This window comes from Falco peregrinus, chromosome 4 (assembly GCF_023634155.1).
Source record: "Falco peregrinus isolate bFalPer1 chromosome 4, bFalPer1.pri, whole genome shotgun sequence".
Taxonomy (NCBI): Eukaryota; Metazoa; Chordata; class Aves; order Falconiformes; family Falconidae; genus Falco; species Falco peregrinus.
This window is the reverse complement of record NC_073724.1, coordinates 117,526,235-117,547,907: the sequence shown is the minus strand read 5'-3', so window position 1 is coordinate 117,547,907 and position 21,673 is coordinate 117,526,235. Positions and strand designations below refer to the sequence as shown.

The window sequence follows — 21,673 nt, the reverse complement described above, 5'->3', positions numbered from 1 at the left end:
GGGCTGTGAAGACGTGCAGCTCCCGGCCAGGCAGAATTGTGTTAGCAGAAACCCCAAATGCAAAGACGTTTAAACCAGTACACTTACGCCTTGCCAGTACACTAGAGCCTTTTGTTTAGGAGCAAGAACTCATCTGGGTACGAAGAGCAGCTTGAACATCATACCAATGCTCACATCGAAAACATTTTTGTAAGTTTTAGTATCTAACGTATTCCTAGCAGAGGCACAAACCCAGGTTCCTTCACAATCACAAAACATTTCCACTGTCGGAGATGGAGTTGCCTGCTTGGGTTTGTTTAGCCCTTGCCATGATGGTGCTGAAATCTGCCCCACAATATGTTATTTCATTTTCTGTATTCTTTTCAATAGTCTAAGTCATTTCATTTCCAGTACTTTCTTCAGAAGCCTAAATAGGTCTTTCTGTCTGCTGAATATTCCTTTAGACTTTTTTTTCTTTTAAGGTAATTATGATGGCTTTTTGTTACTTTTTCCCCAAACGCTCTTATACACTGATTAATTTAGTTCCACAGTAAGTCAGCAAAAAATCTTGGCCATATCTTCTCAAAAAATGCATTCTGGAACACGACATTTCATTTTGGAGAAAAGCACTTGTTGTGCACAGATACCTCAGAAAACATTTGGAAGCAGACATTCCAAATATATGGGTGTCAACAAGATTATGATGGTTCTCCTTTAGAGTTCCTCATTTCTGAGCTGGACTGTAGCTGTTGTGATACACAGGAACTATATTTGCAGCTATAAATTCTCACCAACAGTTTTATTTTAATAGGAATGAAAAACATCTCAATGGTTCTATTGATTTACGGGGCCACTTCTGAGCTTGCTGAGGCCACAAAGTTATTCTTCTTTACATGAATGCACTAGTAAGGGGTTGAGTGACTCCAGATGTATTACATGATTCTAATCTTGGTGTAAGTATGAAGATTTTATCATCCCAGTCTAAAAACAAATCAAGTACACTTAAAAATAAATACATATATATGTTTTACTACTTGGGCAGTGGAGTAGAAGGGAAAAAACACCAGAAAAAAAATGAAGATTGGATTGATTGTAATAAATGGCTTCCCAAATTTTAACTACTGTTAATATTTGCATGTATATATATACATATATATAAAAATACATAAAATATACATTATATATATTTAAGTGTGCTTGCTTGGACTTCAGAATTTTTTTGGCTTGAAGACTACATTTTAACAGAATGGAGCCAAAGTAATGCCACTGACCACATCTACTTGCAAAATAAAAATACTCTCCAGCAAATTCTACAACTGCAAGAGATCACCCTGGTGGACTCAGTTTGACAGCATGCCTTTTATACCATGAAATAATTATTTTTCATTGCAGTTCATTAGCAGCAGTTATGATTTAGGAAGCCATTTATTACACTCAATCCGATCTCCAGGTTTTTTTCACCGGTGTTTTTTCCCCCTCCCCTCCACTGCCCAAGTGGAGAACCAGAAGCAGAACTTTGTAGAATCATAGAACTTCTTACCTCCTCCTCCAAGCACAGACACACAAAGTGCAGTTCTGTCTGCACTGCAAGTTGAACAGCAGGCTCAGGAGTGGGACGCATGTTTTCTGAGCCCTGGGACCCACGTGCTTGCTATCTGTGCTGCTGGGTGTTAGCTTGGCTTGCTAAAGCTCCATTCTATACACCCCACACCTCATGACGAAGATTTATGCTTAGGATACTAAGACGTAGGCTATGCAACAGCATGGTGGCCTGCATCTCTACCCACTTCATACGGACTGCATCAGGAACTTGGGTTTCTGCTCATACACTGGAAACTTCCCCCGGGGAGGTCCACTTAGCAGCTTTTCAAGGGTCTGCAAGGAAGATGATGGGCAGATCTGATGCCGAGGGTGGTGGCTTGTGAAATAGAAAAGACCTCGTAAATATGAGGGATACGGGTGCTGGCTGTGGCAGATCAATCTGTACCAGCTCAGTAGTTCTGAGCAGAACTAGCTGGTGACAAGTCTAGCTGCAACTAGTAATACAAATAACAGCACAAACATTTCTGGTGATGTCTATAAGCATACCTCAGCCTATGCAAAGCCAGCTGAGACTAAGACTAGCATCTCTTGTCCCCTTTTGCTGGCAACAGAGTTTATAAAGTCATTGTGAAGAGATGAAATAACTCTGCTTCTTCCAGATGAACAATAATAATAAATTCTACCCTTGCTTATCCAGGTCTTTCATCTGTAGATCTCAAAGCACTTTGAGAAGCCATTTTGGCGAAAGGAGCGAAACAAAACTCATTAAAGTTAATGGAAAAAGTCCATTGAATTAAACGTGCTGAGGATCAAGACTGTGAATCCTTTCTGATGACTGTGCTTAGAAACAGCAAAGGAATTGAGAAATTTTCCATTCTTCCCAGATGAAAGAAAAAGTAACTGCCTGCAGACGAAGAGAAAATTCCCTTTAGGCTAGAAAATGCTCCCTGAGGTTTTCCCTCATTCAATAGTCTCCATACATTGGACGTTTCTCACCTCAAAAACAGTCATGAACTAGTCTAGCTATTTCTCCTAGTAGCTCATACTTAACAGGAGAGCTGAGCCCTCCATTGGCAACTGGGGAACTGTGCAACATTATTCCACAGGGGAAAAAAGTTTCTGCGACCCCAGCTAGCCCCAGAGTTCATGTTCTGGGCCTGGAGGACTGGTAGTTCTTCAGAGACTTGAATCTTACTAAAGTATGTGCTGCAACAATGTCCTCTGGCAACGAATTCCAGAAGCTCATTACGTGCCAAGTTAGAAGAGCATTTCCTTTCATCCTTTTAAAAATCTCTATCCTTTTATCACCATCACGAGCTCCTGTGTTGCACGGCAAGGCACTATGAAGATCAGTGCTCTCTTAGTAACCATTCATAAGCAGAATGTATTCTTTTCAGTCTCCTTTCAAAACAAACATAACCTTGATCTTTTATGTAACCCCTTGTTATACTGAAGCCTCCGCAGCCAGTTTGAAAACTGAAAGAACAAAGATATTGCAGTCCATGAAATTTAATATTCTACTGGAAAAAAAAATGAGGGTAATGAAAAACTACTAGTGAAATGATATTTGAAAGACCATTTTGTTGAGTGCTTCAGGAAATATGCAAAGCATCACCCAGGTTCTGATGCTGGGCAAAACCCTGTCTTTGGTTTCAGGCAGCTTCTGCTCTGCTACTATTTTTTGGGAATCCACAAAAAAAGAATTCAAGAGGTCAATCTAAAATACTCCCACTGACACAACTGGGCATGTTTTGGCTGGCTTCAGCACTTTCTGCCTGCCTCCACGTGGCCCAGCACAGTGCTCCGGTTTCTCCCCAAAAGAAGAAGTGATAGGACCAGGAGACTGCCAAGGACAGCAATGGGCTACCACTGGGCTCTTCAGGAGGTGAAACGATGATGTCAGCGCTGTCACCAGTCCTGCTGTTCCTTAAGTTCAACTCCTCTTTTCTACCTTGTCGCACAAGGACCCAGCAGAACACTCCGGCATTCAAGCTTCAAAGAAAACTAGAAATCAAAGAACCCAACACAGCTCAAGCTTCTCCATTTAGAGCAGGAGCAAGGCCAAGACGGCACAGTAATACCCATTCCAAGAGAGCAGATAACACCTGCTCTGCCACCATATACTTTCACCAGCGTTACACCAGAAGACCAGAAAGGTACCTAGACTGTGAGGGGTTCGGTATGAGGCCACCTTCCCCACTGATGCGCACGATGATAATCAGAGTGAGGAAGCGGGTGCCTTACATGCAGAAAGACTGAAATGCTGCTCCAGCTGCTCCAGCTGATGGTAGTGGGGACACTGCTGTTCATGACAAAGTACCTGCTTTGTTATTGCTTGTGCTAAGCTGGCACATGGAGGCTGCAAACAGGATCAGGTCCCCTGTTTACAAGGCAATATACTTAATACTCCCCCGTCAGAGAGAAAGCAAGTGACTTCCCAGAGTAAACGCTGATCACCCGACTTTCCTACCTCACTTCCATGGAACTCTCTCAGTCTAGCCAAGATCATCATCTACAGCACTGAGCTCTTTTCTATCCACAGTTCAAAGGAAGAAGTGTGAAAATAAGATAAAATAACTGCAAAACCAAGCCAAATACTTCTCCAGCTCGTATTTTCTATGGAAAGCAAGCCGCACAACAGGAAAGATGTAGTTAATTAAAGAAGATTCAGAGGAGTTTGACCATGTCCCTTTCTCTCCTTTTTTTGAAAAGCCTTCTGAAAGGTAGGAATGGGCAGAAGCATAGCAGTATTTCCGATCATCAGACCTCTCTTTGCCCAATGATTCTCCCACAAACAAGGGACTCCTGAACCTGCCCTAGGAGGAGTCAGCCCCCACAATATCCTCATGCTTAGTGGGAGAAGAAAGCGGGTAGAAACAGATACAGCAATATCTAAGGGATTTCAAAAGGGAACACATATCATACAGCTGGCCATTCTAAAGTCAGCAAATATTATACTTAAAAAGGAAGGAATGACTCAACTATTCTTCAAGGAGTTTGTGAGCCAGCTTTGGAGACCAAATTCAATCACTAAATTGGAGGAGATTAATATCAGCCTCTCCTGCTACCTCCACTGAAAAGATGGATGCTGGCAAACCACCTCCCTGTTTTCTGACAGATTGCAGACTGCAGTCCAGAAGCATCTGAAATTGCTCCTATCCTGCACCTTCCTAGGACACCAGACCTTGGTATGGCAGGAGGTAACAACAGTTGTAATCTTCTCTGGGAAATTACATCATCTGTGATGGAGTGAAGGGAACAGAGGAGGAGAGAGTCTCCAAAACATGATCACAGGAAGAAAGTTTCCAGAATGTGATTGCTACATATTGCATGAAGGTGGAAATGGCTGCTGGGCAATGTCCTTATCTTCTCTCTTGAGGGAAGAACGAGGCAGGGCTGCACTATCTTAGCGTTGCTGGAAGGCTCTGCCACTGAACACCAGACTTCCTCAGGCTGTACCTCAGCCTCTAACCACACAACTGACCATCTTTGTTCAGGACAATCCTTCCCTCAGATGAAGTGATATGGTGTATTCTGGCCCATAAATGCAAACAATAAAGGAAGCCATCTAATTCAGCATGTTTGCAAATGGATGATGTAAAGGTCGGCATGCACTGGGCTGTTCCTAAGCGATGTCCTATTGTGGGAAGAGGAGAGTGAAGATTCCTACATTTACTCTGCTTTTTTTTCAAGGCAGCCTCCCTAACGATCAATCCAAATGCTGCAAAATATTTGAGTATACTCTTCTATATTTAAAATTCTCTGCGCTATCACCCTCTCAGTACCTATGACAAAGTACATACCAATAACCACTTGTCAAGAGGAACACGAAGATCCTTCTGTCGTTTTAATAGTCTTAACCGTTAATTCAAAGGTTGATCTGTCTCCTTAGCAGGACAGTTTTAATTGGTTCAACCGCTTTGTTAAGGAAGATTTTTCGACCTAATTGCCCTGTCAATTGCAAAGGGAGTTATTCATAGAGTTGTTAAAGGTCACAAATTGCTTGTGGTTCTGTAACCTGTTTATCTCATGCAATGGTGGTCAGAATCTGTTCAATTTCAAAGATAGCCTAATGATTTAGTATCAAAAATCATTATAGGTTGTAAATTAATCCACTTCATGCAATCTCAAAAGGAATGACCTGTGCTGTGAGTGGACAAATTGGGAAGACAAACTAAGTAGCATTAGATTAAATTTTCTTTAAATGAACTGCCTGTTCCATTTAGACTGGCAGTTATGGCAGGGCAACTGGGCCAAGAAATGTCCCCTCAAGAACAGCATCAAAAAAATGAAATAGTTGTTTAAAAAGTCTCAAAAGAAGAAATTGAGCTTGCAGACCAAGATAATGTCTTACCACTGGTAGGCATCTGTGAGTCCTAATCTGTGGAACAAAAAGAAAACCCCTTGTGAGTAAAGGAACAGGGGAAATCCACACAAGCAGCACTTTCCTGGAAGAGGATGCTACAAGAAAAGGGAAGGTCCGATGACCAAACTCAGTCCAAAAATGAAATGCAGGAAATTAAGGGAAGGCATGATCAGTGGCTGTCAGTTCTGGTAAATGGTAGACGATCTTGAACAGATTCCCTACATGCTGCTTAGAATGCAAAGTTTGTTTTGCCAGCATACAGGGTTGATCCCAGCTTCATATGAAGACTTGTGTATATTCTTAACTTTAAGCACATCAGTAAACTCTGCTTGTGAACGCCTGGAGAGTACAAGCCTGAATATTAAATTTACAGTGACATGCAGCCAACCTCATTATAAGCCTCACATATGTGACTACGTGGCACCCCTTCCATAGTGTGAAAACCCACCGAACTCCTGTAGCTTTGTTAATGTGTGTCAACTTCTGTAAAACTACTAAATAAAATATGTCTTTTTCTAATTGCCACCAGTGCATCCTCTCTCCTTTTCCTGCCCTGGTAGAACCAGAGCAAAGTTGTTGGTTTTTTTTTTTTCCATTTCTCTGAACACAAACAGAAAACTGTAAGCAAAGAGAGACCACTTCTCTCTTCTTCAGTGCACTGCATCTGTCTCTGCCTGGGACTTTTTTTAAAAGAGAGCTATTGTATCAAGTATGTATAAGGAGACAAGAATCCCATTCTTTATCTCTCAGTTACACTGTGTCTGCAGGAAGCAGAATTTAAAAACCTTAGGAAAGTATTTGGGCTCAGCAGAGCAGAAAATGAGTACTCAAAATTGAGAAAAACATGTGAAAAGAGGTGTTATTTTTCCAGGTCATCTCCAATGCACAGCTGTATTTTAAGGTCACTGAAGACACACCCCATTTTTAGCTTGAAATACTTCTATGACTTTCCTGACAAACAAGAAAGTCTGGCTTCAACCTCCACACAGACCCCTCCTCCAGCCCCACACCTTGAAGGCTGTGGACTCTAGATCTATTTCAAGTGAAAAAGTGCAGCAGGCAACATCGTACTTAGCTTCAGCTGAAGCACGGCTGCTTCGGGGGAGTTTGCAGGGAGAGCAGCAGGAAGCACAGGGAATAATATCATCCTACACCACAAACTGAGAACCAATGTTCTGATGATTTGAATTGCCCTGTGCCTTTTGGATTCATTACGCTGAAATGGATTTTGCTTTTCTCCACTGACGAGATGTATCTCTGTGAGCATGTGATGATTTAAGCAACACATTTATTCCCAATGTGCAAATGGTGTTACTCCAGGACTAATCCTCCTCCAAAACTGCTTTGCACAAGAGTACTACTGGCCCAAATGGCAGTGTTCAAGGCCAGGCTGGATGGGGATATGAACAACCTGGTCTAGTGGAAAGTGTCCCTGCCCACGGCAGGGGGGTTGGAATTAGATGATCTTTAAGGTCCCTTCCAACCCAAACCATTCTGTGATTCTACAATTCCATGAAAGGTTCCTTTAAACAGACAGGATCCAGGGAGTAATTGTCTATGGAAAATTACCCCATCTATAATGTCAATTATTGTTAACTAAACAGCAGCTTTGGTATTTTGACACTGAATTTAGCCTAAAATTAGGCAAAGTCCCATGATCCAGAATAAAGCAGCAGGGAAAGAGTCCGCATGATACAGTGCAGGTCCTGGGTGCTTCCAGTGAAGCTTCCCACTGAACTGGTAGCTAAGAACCATATTCTCTGAAACTATGCCATGGAGGCCAGCTGTATCACAGCTAGCAAAGCTTTTGACCAAAACTGCAGTTCCTCAGTTACACAATGTGATGACAAATATATCTATGCTCTGTCTACGAGACAACTTTCACCTTTGCAATTCACTCTCAGCCCCAAAAGCTGTGAAGAAAAGGCTCAAGGATGAAGTGTCTCACATCAGGCCCTGTTCCAGACAGTGCCAACAGAGTTGAGGCATTCTGCTGCCCTGGCCTCCCAGCATAAAATAAACTCTCCTTTCCTTCTCTGATGAACTAAAACAGAGAGGCAGTTTGCATACCCTACAACAAAAGCACAAGAACTTCTTTGCCAATCTCAAAGACAAAAATAGGATGATTTTAAATACCATTAGCTGCCCTTCCATTCCTCTGTTTTGCCAACCACTGAGGGCTGCTCAAACACTCTCTTGGTCAGGCCAGTCTCCTGGCACACGTGGGCCTTCCATACCTCTGTAAGCGTGATTCGAGGAAGGGCAGTCGCTCCTCTCTCAAGCTGCCTCCACACAGCTCCCCTATTCCTGGTACGAGGAGATCAACAGCTGCAACCTTAAAAGAAAGGAAAGACTCTAATTCGAGTCATGCCATATAGCTACGCAGCGTATGGCAGAAGTACAGCTGACAATGATGTCTGTTTGTAAAAAGCTACTGTAATTCTTCCACAGTCCAGGACACTTAGGTAAGTATTTGCACATGCTTGCAAAGTCTCTTGTTGACACGAAGAGGCTTTAAAGGGAACTTTACAATGGTAACCACCAGAACATCTACAGAAAACCTGAACCCATGCAGTGATGTTCCAAGACTGAGGACATCTACAGCAGGCGGTGTGAACTGAATCCCACCAGGTTACTCTGGTGACAACCTGTGCATGTAGGCAAGCCCGTACAGGGTACAAAGAATCCAAGAGCAGCTCACAAGGAAGCAAAGACACATGGGCGAGTTTCCTGAAGCCCTGATTCCCTTTGAGTTTAAGCTGCTCTGATGCTGTTGTTTGCCCCCTTCCTGCTCCCATTCCTTGAGCCCGCTTTAGTGGTAATATCAAAGGATCAATGGCACTCGTGCTGGACTCAAGTGTTAGAATCCCAGCGTTACTATTTATGCTGTTAGGTTTGGGCTGGCTGTCTTCTCTGTTTTGTTTTCTAGGGTTACTTTCCTTATCCCACAGCCAAACTGCTGCTAGAATTAAAGCCAATGAAGTGACAGTGGTACACAGTAGGGCACTGGCTCTTTTTAGTAGAAGCAGGTTGTCTCAGTTCAATTGGGATATCACACCTACAAATCATGAGATTTACGGAAAAAGAGCTTACTACTTGTGCCCATCTGCTTTTTGAGGATTACATGGATGCTACGTTTGGATGATGAGAGAATCATGGAGTGCTTGGAGCCATGCAATTTGGGGCATTTCACCTAGTAGTACAGAAGTTTACCAGGAAAATAAAAAAAAAACTATGGCAAACTTGTCTTAAAAGACTTAAGCAAAGACTTAAAACTATCAACTCCTGCATTTTTCTCCTCCTGTTGTTCCTGCTTTGGGGATTCCTTCTGCAACAGCAGAAAGACTGGACAGGATCACCTGATGGTCACATCTTATCTTGGACTACATGAGTGGAGGCCCAGCAGAAGATTATCCTCATCTATCAGTACACTAAGAGACGTCTAGCCAAAAAAGCAATGGAAATGTGACCCATAGACTCACTGTGTGTTGAGGTCCATCTTCATTGTCTCGCATATAGAAAGGTTTGAGGTCATATGGGTAGTTAATCACAAACACGGGAACCTCACCACAGTGCTTCACCAGGTACTTTTCATGTTCCATTTGGAGGTTACAGCCCCACTGCAAAGACAGCAAAAGGGAATCCTGGGATCCTGCTTTGGTACATCTTGCCTGTGGCAAGAGACCTAGCAAAATCCCTGTGCAGGAGAGATGTGCAGCTTCGAGTAACACGAAACTGAGCACAGCAACGTCTCACACAGGGCACTGGGAAAATCTGCTAAGCAGGCTTTCAAGAGTTTTAAGGCAGAGCAAAGCAATGAAAATAATAGGGTTTAACTTTCACAGAACAGGGCCAGATTGTGCCTGCACCAAGCCCAAGCATCTGGTATCAGTTCAGAAATAAACCCAAATAAACAAACAAAAAAACCCCCAAACTCACACTCCTCGTAGCTTAAGGGAAACAGGCACCTACCCAAAGTCAGCTCACTCGACCCAGCAAACCAGCCTTATTTCAGTATTACCTTTGCTATACAGAAAACAGCTTTGCTAGGCTGACCGCGCTCTTCCCTGCTGTGTCCTGTTACACGGTACATTAATTCTCACTTAAGAAACCCTAGCATCCTATTAACCAATTCTTTGTTATCAGAAACCCTGGACATTTGCAATGCCCTTCACTCTTTTCTTCCAGTGGTATAAATTCTGTGGCTTTTGGCTAGAGACCTCCAGTCCATTCCAGAATGTGCAAAGACAACTGGGGAAGGGGAAAGGGAAGAGGGAAACAGATACTCTGCAGAATCTCCTCATCTGAAAATATCCCGAGTTTGCTGTCTGAGACCAAGGTAGTACAGATACAGGACTTCAGGCTTTACACCCACTTGTACACAGAGACAAGACAGTTACCCAACAAGCTACAAAGGTGGCTTTGGCCAGAGGGTTATTTTCCTCAAAGCATCAGAACAAGATACAGATTAATCAGTATACATGAGAAGAGCACCATCACAAATGCTCTTCCTACTAGTGTGTGTAGGGACATTCAAATTGGGCAAAACATGATTTTTAGAAAACCATAATCTAAAAGATTTAGAAAGACAAGCATATTATTCTTTTTCCCCGTCAACATCTATGCTATGCTTTCACCTACCTCTAGATTACATGGTATTTTGACACAGTTTTGGCTTATTAGTCCTCATCAAACTTCTGGTGCTATCCTAATATTATTCCTTAATTTGAGGACTACTGCAGCAACTCTCCTTAGATGACTGCTACTGAATCCACAACGCATTCGGTGCTGCTCCCATACAGGAAAGAGAAGCATCTTTGCTAAAGCCGTGGTCCCTCAACGGCGAACTCATCACTTCATCCCTGTAAATGTTACATGTTTTTCTGCTACAGATCTCATTCCTGATATTGCTCCCATTTCAACGCCAGTAGTTATACTTGGGTAACAACTCAGCAAATGCCCCAGCAGGCAGAAAATTTGTGCGAAGTAACAACTCTCGTGGTATCAGAAAGAGAGAAAGGAGATCTACAAAGTTCACGCTGGCTGTGCACATGAACAGGCACAGGAACTAGCCACCATGCAACTACCTACCTCTGGCTTGAAAGTGAAAGTTTGAGAAGTTTGCTTCAAAATTTCCACTGCTTCACTGTAGGAAATTCTGCAAGAGGGAGAAAAAAAAAAAGTCTTTAAGATAACTATGAAAGGAATAACAATAAAGTTTTCTGGCTAAGTGCTGCACTGGAAAATTAAGGAGGCATTTCCCCACCACTGTGCCAACTTGTGCTGTGATGTCAGACTTCCCAGCAATGTTTCTTTGGACGGAAACCAAAAGCCATTTTATATGGCAACAACCCTATGTTTTCCTGCATTTTGGCTACATGCAGGGCAGCAAGTGCTAAGCTCTCAAGACACTTTTGCATTATTGCAGCGTTGCATTTCAGTCCAAAGTGAGCTTTGCAGATAATTGCTTCATGGAAATTTGTGGATTTTTTTAAAGAAAACAATGTGCCTTCATTGGCAAAACTCTACTGTTCAGGATGGTGTTAGGCAAAAAAACCAACACAGAATTCCAAGGGCTTGTAGCTCAAATATTTTCATTTTACTTTGCAAAAATCATGAGATTTATTTGCAGCAATGTTTCTCTACTACTATGACAGATATGAGAGCAGATTCTCCACTGCCTTCCACTAGTACAAAAGAACAGCATCATGGCAGAGCGAACAGAAGTAGTGCAGTGAAAGATGCTGCAGGTTTGGTAACTGGAAATCAAGGCTCAATGAAAGATGTGTTTGCTGACAAGCAAATGTTGAGGACAGAGAGAAGAATAACCTGATCACAATAATTTCGTCTCCCTGTATCACTGGCTAAAACCAAGTATAAAGCAAATTCCCTAAAGACAACAAACATTTTATACCCAGCTACCAGGTTTCACTAATACAGGGAAAGCTTCTGGAGGAAATACCTCAAGAAGGAACATATTGATCCATGTGTTTGGGTTATGCAAGGCCACGGTCCAAATGAAGTATATGGCTGGCACAGGTCCAATGCATGTAACTGATGTGTGTAAGCCAGGAATGCCCCAGATCTGTCAGCTGCTGATGAAGAGAGAGATGGAGGGACAAAGAGATGTGCTGACTCGTACTCTTTTTCCTCAGACCATGGCAGAAGCTGAGTGCAACTCTGTCCTCTCAGGAATATCAGTTAGGTCCAAAGAGAGGAGGACTGAAATGGGGGACACAGTGGCTTCACGGAGGTCTCCCTTAGTGCTCATGCAGGCACGAGGCACAGGGAGGATCTATCGTGATCCTGTTGTCCAAGTGTGGCTGTAGCTGCTTAACATGAAAACCAGTGCTGGGCTAAGCAGCCCTGCAATGTTCTGTGGAATGAATGGAGAGCACCACTATTTGAGGAGATGGGCAAGAGTAGGGAAGAGGAGGTATTCCTGAGGGCCAAGGAGGGAAACCAAAACCCTTCAGTTCTTTAATACACAGAGAACTGGGAAAAGGAGTTGTGCAAGCAATCAGGAATAGAAAACCAATTGGGATTTTCAAATATCAAAACATAGCTTCATAAAAAGGGAGCCATCAGAGTGAAAGTGTGAAGGCAGAGCACCAAAGTCAAATCCAAGCAAGACAGTGAGCAAACCACTGTGCAGGCACATGCTGGAAGGAGGATACCCTTATAGAACGAGGATCTTGTCCAGGGAAGCAAAAGGCAAAGGGCAGCAGATTCAGGTGCCAGTCTCATGCAGAGGAGAAAAGGCAACTGGCAAACAGTACAAAGGGAACGACAATTCATGCTCTTTTGGAGACATTATGCTAACCCAGAAAAAACTGAGCTGGGGAAGAAAAAGAACATACACAAAATAGGAGCTCTTACCCCAAAAGCCCTTTCCAGATCATTTTGAAATATAAGTACTTACGTCACAAATTTGTTCTTCAGCATTTGTTCCAACCTGTCCTTGGTCAAAATAAGAAAAAATAAAAATGTAAAGCTACTCTTAAGGGTTCAGGGGCCCAGAGGAAACTCAGAAAAGCTACCCCCCTCACAGTTTTGATTTGTAGGTCTGCACTGTGATCTAGATACAGGTCAAAATCCACCCCCAGCCATTTAGTGCTAAAAGGGTACCCGATTAGCGGAGCCAACGATTCAGAGGCTGCCAGATGATATGACAACTACATTTCTACCACCCTTGCTACCAGCTACTGAAAGTTATGCGTCCTCTCTCTGTTGGCCTGAACAGTCACTTAAGCTCAGGCCAACTTTTAGCTCTTCACAGTTTAACATGGGACAACAAAGACAAAAAAACCCCACCAAAACCTTACGTCTCCCTATAGCCAAGAGCCCCCAAAATGCATAACAGGATTGCAGCTCTTTCTTGTCACATTTATTACCTTCTGGCCAGGAGCTATGTATTTATGAAAAAGCTCAACATCACGAGGACATTTGGAGAGCACAGTGGTTGTCACTGTCTTGAAAAGATCTTCCATAACCTAATAGAGAAAACAGGAGTGCATGAGAAATTAACACTGCTTAGATGTCCCAGTCTATAAATAAAACAGGTACACATCAGCCAAACGGTACAGAAGGAGCTTCTGTCCTTCTGCACGGTCAGACTGCGTAAGAGGGTACCAGCTTGCTCATGCTCCTAATTAACAGGCTTGCTCAGTGGCTGAAGAGGACTGGAACCTGCTATGTGTGTAGGGCTTCAGTGTCTGCTGACAGCCTTAGTATCTTCAGTCAGGTATCTCCAGTGAAAAAAGCACAGTGAAAATAATCAACCAGCAGCCCTGCTCAGCCACAAACATACACATTACAACCATTTGTGGTGACTGGTCTCAGATTAATTATTAGCGAGGTGTCTGTCTTGTAACGAGCGATTCTGGTTTTCTGCTTTGTTTTAAGGAGAGGCAGAAGTAAAGAGGAGAATAAATGTGTACTGTGTAGAGCAAGCCCATCAAACAGAGCCCAGCTAGAAAGACTCTGGGCAGTAAAAGCAAAGCAAAGAGAACACGTACAGAGATGAGCAGAGACCTAAAGCGGAGGACACATCAATGCAGGGATGTTTGAGAAACTAAAAAAAGATGTGGTTTCATTTCCCTAAACTAGTGTGGATTAACTAAATGACATTATCATCCAATTTGGATATGCTTATCCAGTAAAATGGGCTTCACCCATGAAGAAATTAAAATGCCATTTGGGTTCCAAACAAAAAAACCCAACCACCCACGTGGGATGCCACTGCACTGTGAACCTTTTAAGAGTAGTTTTCTCTTTAGGTTAAGCAAAGCAGACCATTGAGACGCTTGCTGTTGTGCAGATTAAGAGTTCCCATAACTCCTCATAGTCTTATGCCTGCAGAAAGCAGGTAGTTGATACCTGTGCAGTACTGATGATCCCAACTCTTCTTCGAAATCACACTCCTTATTCTCATTGCCTTTGTAAGGAAAAGAGCAATGCAGCTGGACTGCACGTCACCTCAACCTGGGATGGGACCAGGTTTTTCCCAACAAAAAGCACCTCAAAGTCCTGGCACACTCCTGGTTTGGTTTTTTTTTTTCTTTTCTTTTCTTTTTTCTTTTCTTTTTTCTGTGAGTATAACAACTGCTTCATTAATTGCAGAGTTGAGAGAAGCAAAGTATCCACCAATGGTATCTAGGCTGGTAGCAGCCCCTAGACACCACAAAGCCCAGGGGTCACTAACTGTAAAAAGATGAACCTGACGTTCAGTCAGCAGATCTGAGGAAGAAGCAGGTGTCTGCCTGCCAAGGAACCACATCTCACAGGTTAAACGGAACAAAAGGCACAGAAAAGAAGAAGCTGGGCTACTGACATAACCAAGATTGCAGGCACACTGTTCAAACTCTCATGTTTAGAAGAACATACTTCATCACCTGTCGCAAAGTGCTGATGAACCGCCTCTGCATCCCAACAGCCTAGAGAAGCTGGTATATCAGTCCCGTTTCATTCCTCTGGAGCCAAACTCAGCCTCCAGACTCCTGGATCAATCTGGGTCCTCTTTTTAAAAAGGGAAGATCCAAATAAAGGAACAGCATTATCATATGCAGATGAACCGTTTTACCCCTACTGGTACTCAAACACAGAGGAAATGAAAAGCTGGCATTCCTACTGCTGAGCGGCAAATAACCATTCAGCTTTGAACTTTCTTCAAAGTAGCTAGAAAAGGCCTTATGCAAATGAAATTAGAAAACTTCTTGGCAATTCATCTGGTTTCACCAGCCAGAGACGAAGGGATTTTACATTAAGCTTCCTCTTTCTAGAAAATGAAAGTATCATCTGGTTTCAGAAAAGCATGTTGTTTAATTAGCACTTTTTTTCCTCACTGTGCGATAAAGTAACAATTAGGTTCCCACAGCACTCAACATAAGCAGCTTCCTCTTGTGGAAAAAAAGATGTGGGTGGTATGGGAAAAACAATCTGAGAAATATTTCCAGGTTTGAGACTGAGGTTTTATCCTGGCAAAAAAGACAGACACGTGGGTCATGCATTGGCCTCCTCACTGCTTTTATTCTTATTTATGCCAAATGTGTACTAGGCACGAACAGCGAAGAGAAAAAAAGAAGGCGGGCGGAGAAAAAAGCTCTCAAACTGAGAAGTTACAGCTTTAAGCAGATAATATAATGAAGGACTGGAAAGTAGGCTATATGAAAAATGAGTGGAGAAGCATAACCACTGGCTTGCTGGTTTAAGGGAACATGCGAGCTGGAGATACAGGCAAAGCGATTGGTTTGAACATATCCTGAAAGAAACATGTTTGATAGGAGACCTACACAAGGAAAAAGCCACTGGAATCACAGCAAGTAGGTCATCTCAGAGGTAGGACTCCTGATGACCAAAAACCCCTTTGGCTGCTTCATAATGGAAATGTAGAAATTTTGCTGGCAGGAGGGCAGAGGTAAAAGTTTTCCCTTCTCGCTCATCCCTCCCAGCGTTACCCTCTTGATTTTCACCTTACAGAGAAGTTTAGCAGTATCAGTCTTGGCCTTCCCTGATGTTGTGTGGAACTTAGTAGTTAGCTGTCCAATTTTGATTAGGAGCAGCCCCCATCTGTATTGTTTAATTTTAACTTGGATCTTTTGATACTACAACTTATCCTCTTCCAAAATAAAAGTACGACCAGAGCTAAACAGAGGAAACCATCAACAAAATAGCAGTAAATGTCAGCAGCAGCCGTTGAAGGTGCTATGCACTACAAGAACGGTTCAAATCATCATCTTTATTACATAAGACACTTCCAGGAAAAAATCAGTATTTACCTGGGGCATGCACATGGATGCAGCATAGACCACAGGGTATTTACATAGGAAACATTCACCAAGTGGACCACTATTTCTTGCCTTCATGCTTGCTCACACACACCGTATGTGTGTATGATGAGAGATTTGCATCTGATCTTGGCCATAATGTCTCCTCACTCTATATAACCAACAGCTCAGGACCCGCTCTGGAGAGATGCTGTTGTTATGAAAGGAAGGAGACTCTTCTTTGTCAGACCGCTGCTTCACTGGCCATCGAATAAATGCTGATGGAAGTTAGGAAACAAAGAGCACCAGCTATAGCAGCTGGATGTCACTGCAGAGAAGGAGCCCTGCAGATGACCTAATGACCCTGAAGAGCCCTGCACAAGGCACTTGGAACAAACCTTTCCCATGTGATTATTAGTGTTTCTTCCCTTGAGATCGCAGTCAGTTTTACCCAACTATTTTAGCCTCAGCACTGAAGACAAAAAGTACTCTGACTGCAAACTATTCTGGAGATCAAACCACACCCATGTCTCAGATCTAAGGTCCCTGAAACCGACACCTAAAATCAGTGCTACCGTACATTTCATTTCATGCCCGAATTCCCTTCTGTCAAATGGAGGTAATAATGCTCCCTGTCACTGGGCTGTAATGACAGCAAATTAATTTTGATGAAGTACATAACCAGTGGAAGGCAATACTTCTGCCCTCAGGACAGAGCTCAAATACTGCGTTTTAAATCGTATTCTCCATCTTAAAGAGATTTATTCCCCATCTCTTAAAGGGACAATGGTGCTAGGAAGTGATCTTGTTAAGGAAGACTAACACTATGCATAAACTCCCAAAAATGTCCTCAGGAAAACTTCCTGCTGGCACTTCTTAACTTTACAGCCTAAATAATACGGTTTTTTAGCATGGTTTTGTATGTGCATTTGATGAAATTCAGTAATGACTGCATCATATGGCCTCTTTGAGACTCTGTTAGTATCATGCGTGAAGTGCGATCCTTTAAATCCACGGCACCACCAAGACAGTGGAATGAGAAATAGAAGATAATGACCTACAAACATGGCTACATGACACAGCATTGCAGAAGGAGGGAGAGGGCGGCAGAGCAGGCACCTCAGAGGACAGATGAGACTGGAGAGGCAATGGCTCCAGTGAGTCCAGATACTTCCACATGAATTAGACCCCTTCCACTGTCTTACTCCCTTTCTTTCTCATCCATTTTGGAGGAAGTGTGTCTTGGGGCAACTTGACTGAACTCCCTGACTAGACTCTTAGGGAAAGACGCCACAGAAGCGTCTCCTCGGATACACTTACACACGCTGAACACTGAAGTAGTAATATTATCACCCAGCCACAGAGCGTACAGTACTGCACTGAGCACATGGGCCTTTCCACAGAAAGTATTGTGAAACCAATACTGTGAGAGTTTAGGCTTCTTGTAGCTCTAAAACATGTTTTGGCACAGAACAGAAATTTAGATGGCATGATCAAGATGCATGAGACTTCACAGGAACTGTGCTACTAATTTAGGAATAACTGGGCACTACTCTGCAATTAGAGGGGAAAAAAGGCCATTGCTTAAGATTTCAGACCCTTTGCTCCCAAATACACCTAACTTTGCTATTAAATCTTTTAAATTTTATTTTTTAAGGAAAGTTATGTTTCCTTTGGAGCTTTGGCTGAGAGAAAAACCTCAAGCCTCATCAGTAAATGGTAAACACATACATCTTTGTAGCAAGGCTCTTCTTTAATGGCATATAACCAAATACTTCAAGATGTCCCTGAAGAAGCTGAGCATTCCCAGCACACTAACTCGCTCAAGTTAGAGGTATTCAGTCCAAATGTTGAATACCAATTTTAAAAATAAATTTTAAACAATCCAGCTCTTTATGTGAGGACAAAGTTCAGATGCTAACTCTGGCCAAGAGCCCCCAAGGCTTTCAACTGCGTGTTTTGCACCAAACAAAGAACTTGCAGATGACAACAAACAGACAAACTGCCCAACGGGCAGATACATGAGAGAACACTGAATTTAGGTCAGTTATGCAGGGGAAAAGGAACTTAACTTAGGCTTTAGTGCAGCTGTCAGTTTTTGGTTTGTGGTTTTGTTTGTGTTTTTTTTTCTTTTTTGGGGGGGGAGATGTTTTTAAAAGAGAGATTGCCCAATGATTTAAAAATAAACAAAATGGGAACTCCACTTCTGCAACACTAAGAACATCACAAAAGTAAGCATGTTGCAATGTAGACTTGCTATGAGGAATGCACAATGATAGCTGCTAGGAGACTTTCTGTTACAGGGAAAGAAGTGAAAGACAAGAGCACAAGCTGAGACTTCACAAGATGTTTAGCAACAGCAAAAGCCAAGCCAAGGGGAGAAGTTCCTCTTTTCCCTACAAATTAAAGCCCTACACATTCCCAAACAGTTCTCAAATCTAATTCTCTGAATTGTCTGATCTGGCTGTCTATACTTCAACAGCCAAGAAATTAGGGTTCTCAGCACAAGAGTACACATATGTTCACGCTGTGTTCAAGGGCTCAGTCAGCACTTATCTAGTACAATAAGCAAGGTCTTCCAATAGAAGCAGTGAAGAAGCCCCCCAGAGAAACAGGGGGCTCAGGAAGTAAGGCGTAAACATATACATATGCTATGCTCTAACAATACACGATGTTCTGAAGAAAAGGAGAGAGAAAAGAAAGAATGGGATGCTAATAATGATGGAGCAAAGAGATGCAGTGTACATGTCAGTCCACACAGCCCGGTTCCACCCAGACATCCAAAATGCAGAAAGCAGCACACACAAGAGAGGGACTATGTTAGCTCTGCTGTCAAGCCATACTGACTCAGCAGGCTGTATATGACTCAGGCTGAAGAAACCACCACCTGGATGTTATTTTATAAATCTGTAGCCAGCGCCTCAGGTCTTTTTCTTTTTAAGACTCTTTCTCCAATAGCTTTCCAAGGAGCTTATCCGATGTATGACAGCACGTGTGGATGTTTACTCACAAGTCCAACTGGGCATAAGCTGGCTTATGCTGTTACTAGTAAAATGGATTAACATCCCTCATGTGGTTAAACTGTAACTGGGAGGTAAATCCCGAAAACCCAAAAGCTAGCTAAGGACTTCTTTCAGTCTTCTGCTAAAGCCACAGTGAATAGCATATACCAGGGACTGTTTCTACTTCAGATTTCAATGCAGGTTTCAAGGAGCTCTTTACAGAGCACATCAAGGGACACACTGTATAAATACTGCTCGTTCACTGGAGAGATGCTGAAGGTTTTGAAGGGGAGAGTGCTGCTTTCATTAGCACCAGTCAAGCACATTTACATTTTTCCTGACAATACAGCAACTGTGCAGCCTCCCCTTGAGATGAGGGCTCTGTTTGCACTTATATCTTCTCTTCCAAATCCTCTCTGTGGCCTCGCCTCTGTTGAGCAAACTCATTCTCGGGAAGTCCCTGTGCAACCTCTAAGTGGCTCACAAAGGGTGAGAGGAGCTGTGACCTCAGTTGAGGGCAAGGAGCACAGCTCTGGGAAGAGGAAGTTCTGACACCAGTCCTTCATAGACATTTAGAGTGCCCACCTGCATGATGTCTTGGAGGCTTTCAGTGAAGGACAGCTCAGCCTCTACCATATAGAACTCCGCCAGGTGCCGGCGACTCTGTGAGTTTTCCGCTCGGAACGTCGGGCCAAAGGTGAACACACGAGTAAAAGCCCTGCGAGGTGACAAGAAACAGGTTAGGTCAGGCCCAGCACACAAGACAGTCTGTTAGACTTAAACTCCTTATTTTTCTCCCAGGATCTGGAAGCACTCATGTCACCATTCCATCTTTTTCCAGTGCAATGGCACTGCTAGGTATGCTGCTGTTACGCTCCTTCTTCCAGGCATGGAGAGAGATTATTCACATCCCTCCATGACTCTGGGAGGTTAAACCCTGTTCAGCTTTCACTGAACGCCACTTGTGCTCAAGACACTTTTTGTAGCTGTGTGGAACTAAAACCCCAATATTCTGCAGAGCCAGATCCCTGGAGAAGCACCAGACATGGTACCAAGCAGGGTCCCCTCATCCACTTCCCTTCACGTTTCTTTGGCTGCACGGTCCGATGTTTATGGGTGCTGTGACACCCCAGAGCTCAACAGAGCAGAGAGGGTCCTGCTGCTGGAGTTGCTGGCCGGTGTTGGCAGCCAGGTGGCTAGTGAAGCCCAGCAGGACGGATGGATGCTTCACGGCTTCCAGTCCCCCTCTAGTGGCAAGACCAAGGCGTACTGCCGGAAGAGCCTTCGAGATCAAGAAGTAGGCTCCTTCCACACAGCTAAAACCGGTTCAGCTAAAAGGGGTCCCTACTGCAAAGAAGACATCTGGGATATCATTTTATGCCAAAGCAACCAATGCGTTTCCTATTACGAAGCTATTTCTCCATCAGCCTTCTGGGAAGTCTATTTAAATACATCCTCTCCTGTTCTCCAGTCACATCACGCTGCATTACACAGGATACAAAAGCCGCCTTGAACCTCCACTTCCTTTGTAAGAAACTTTCCTATCAAACAGCAACACACCTTTAAAAGTTTTATTTTTACCGTTGGGAAGCTGCTCTCCAAGCAACACCTTTTACACTGTGGGCTATGAGCACTTGGGCTCCTGGACATTCTCAAGCCAGTGAGACCTCCCCAAACAGATGCTGTGCCAACTGTGTTTCCTCTCATGCTGCATGGGAAGCAAAAACACGATTGGGGAGAGAGAGAACTGCTTCAGAAAAACCACAGACTGGGCCGCTACTATCTTCAGCACATCTTTAACTTGACATTATTTTTAGCTGTAGACAGTGTGTAGGAGAAAAAGAACCTGATCAGTAGAGATTAAGCACAGTTTAACGCTCATGAAAGGGTGCATGCTAATTGCTGGGCTTGGCATTTGACTTGCATCTTGCTCTGCAAGCTTTGAACTTAAAAGAGGATGTTCGCTCTGGTTTCTGCACAGGCTAATTTTGTCAAACTGAAGTTTAAATAAACAATGCTACAACAAGCGGCGGTTATCCTTTAGCCCTTATGGAGGCATCTGCACTACAAATAAAGGAACACACACATTCAGCTTCACTCATCTGTTCCCTCGTGTCACATGATGGTTAAAGGTTACAATCCAAAGAAACAGCACTTTCTTTTTCCCTTTTCCCCCCCGAGTGGCTAGTAGTAAGCACACCAGAAGAAAGTTCCAGGTCAAGGCTATGAATATGTACCCTGCCTGTATGCTTTATTACCCCACCGGCTCCGCTTTCCCTGCTCCAAGACACTTTGTGTCTCTACTTTGCTTCTGTACCTGCACTCTCTTGTGCATGACCACAGCATCTACGACACTAACTAGATTTTGCAGCAAACATCTTTCCTCAAGCATCATTTTCAGCAAGCCTCTTTTCCCTCTCCTGCTTTCCTCACTTGCTGCGATGTTACTATAAACTTCTGCCATCACTTGATCACCCTCCTTCAAACTGCCCTTTGCTATAGCGTCTGTAAAACCTCAG

General features: G+C 43.2%; 1 protein-coding gene across 3 annotated transcripts in view; it reads right to left on the bottom strand.

The window, feature by feature from the left end:
- NARS2 (asparaginyl-tRNA synthetase 2, mitochondrial) overlaps positions 1 to 21,673 on the bottom strand; it is a 52,685-nt gene that overhangs the window by 965 nt on the left and 30,047 nt on the right. Inside the window, exons 7-13 of one of the 3 annotated variants that reach the window (XM_055801274.1) lie at positions 19,740 to 19,872; positions 13,282 to 13,380; positions 12,810 to 12,847; positions 10,979 to 11,045; positions 9,370 to 9,507; positions 8,125 to 8,222; positions 5,876 to 5,902 (exon numbers count right to left, since the gene is read on the bottom strand). In XM_055801274.1, the coding sequence (XP_055657249.1) occupies positions 5,876 to 5,902; positions 8,125 to 8,222; positions 9,370 to 9,507; positions 10,979 to 11,045; positions 12,810 to 12,847; positions 13,282 to 13,380; positions 19,740 to 19,872 (600 nt within the window). Of the gene's footprint in view, positions 1 to 5,875; positions 5,903 to 8,124; positions 8,223 to 9,369; positions 9,508 to 10,978; positions 11,046 to 12,809; positions 12,855 to 13,281; positions 13,381 to 19,739; positions 19,873 to 21,673 lie in introns of all 3 variants that reach the window. The other 2 variants (XM_055801272.1, XM_055801275.1) reach the window with 2 other exon arrangements.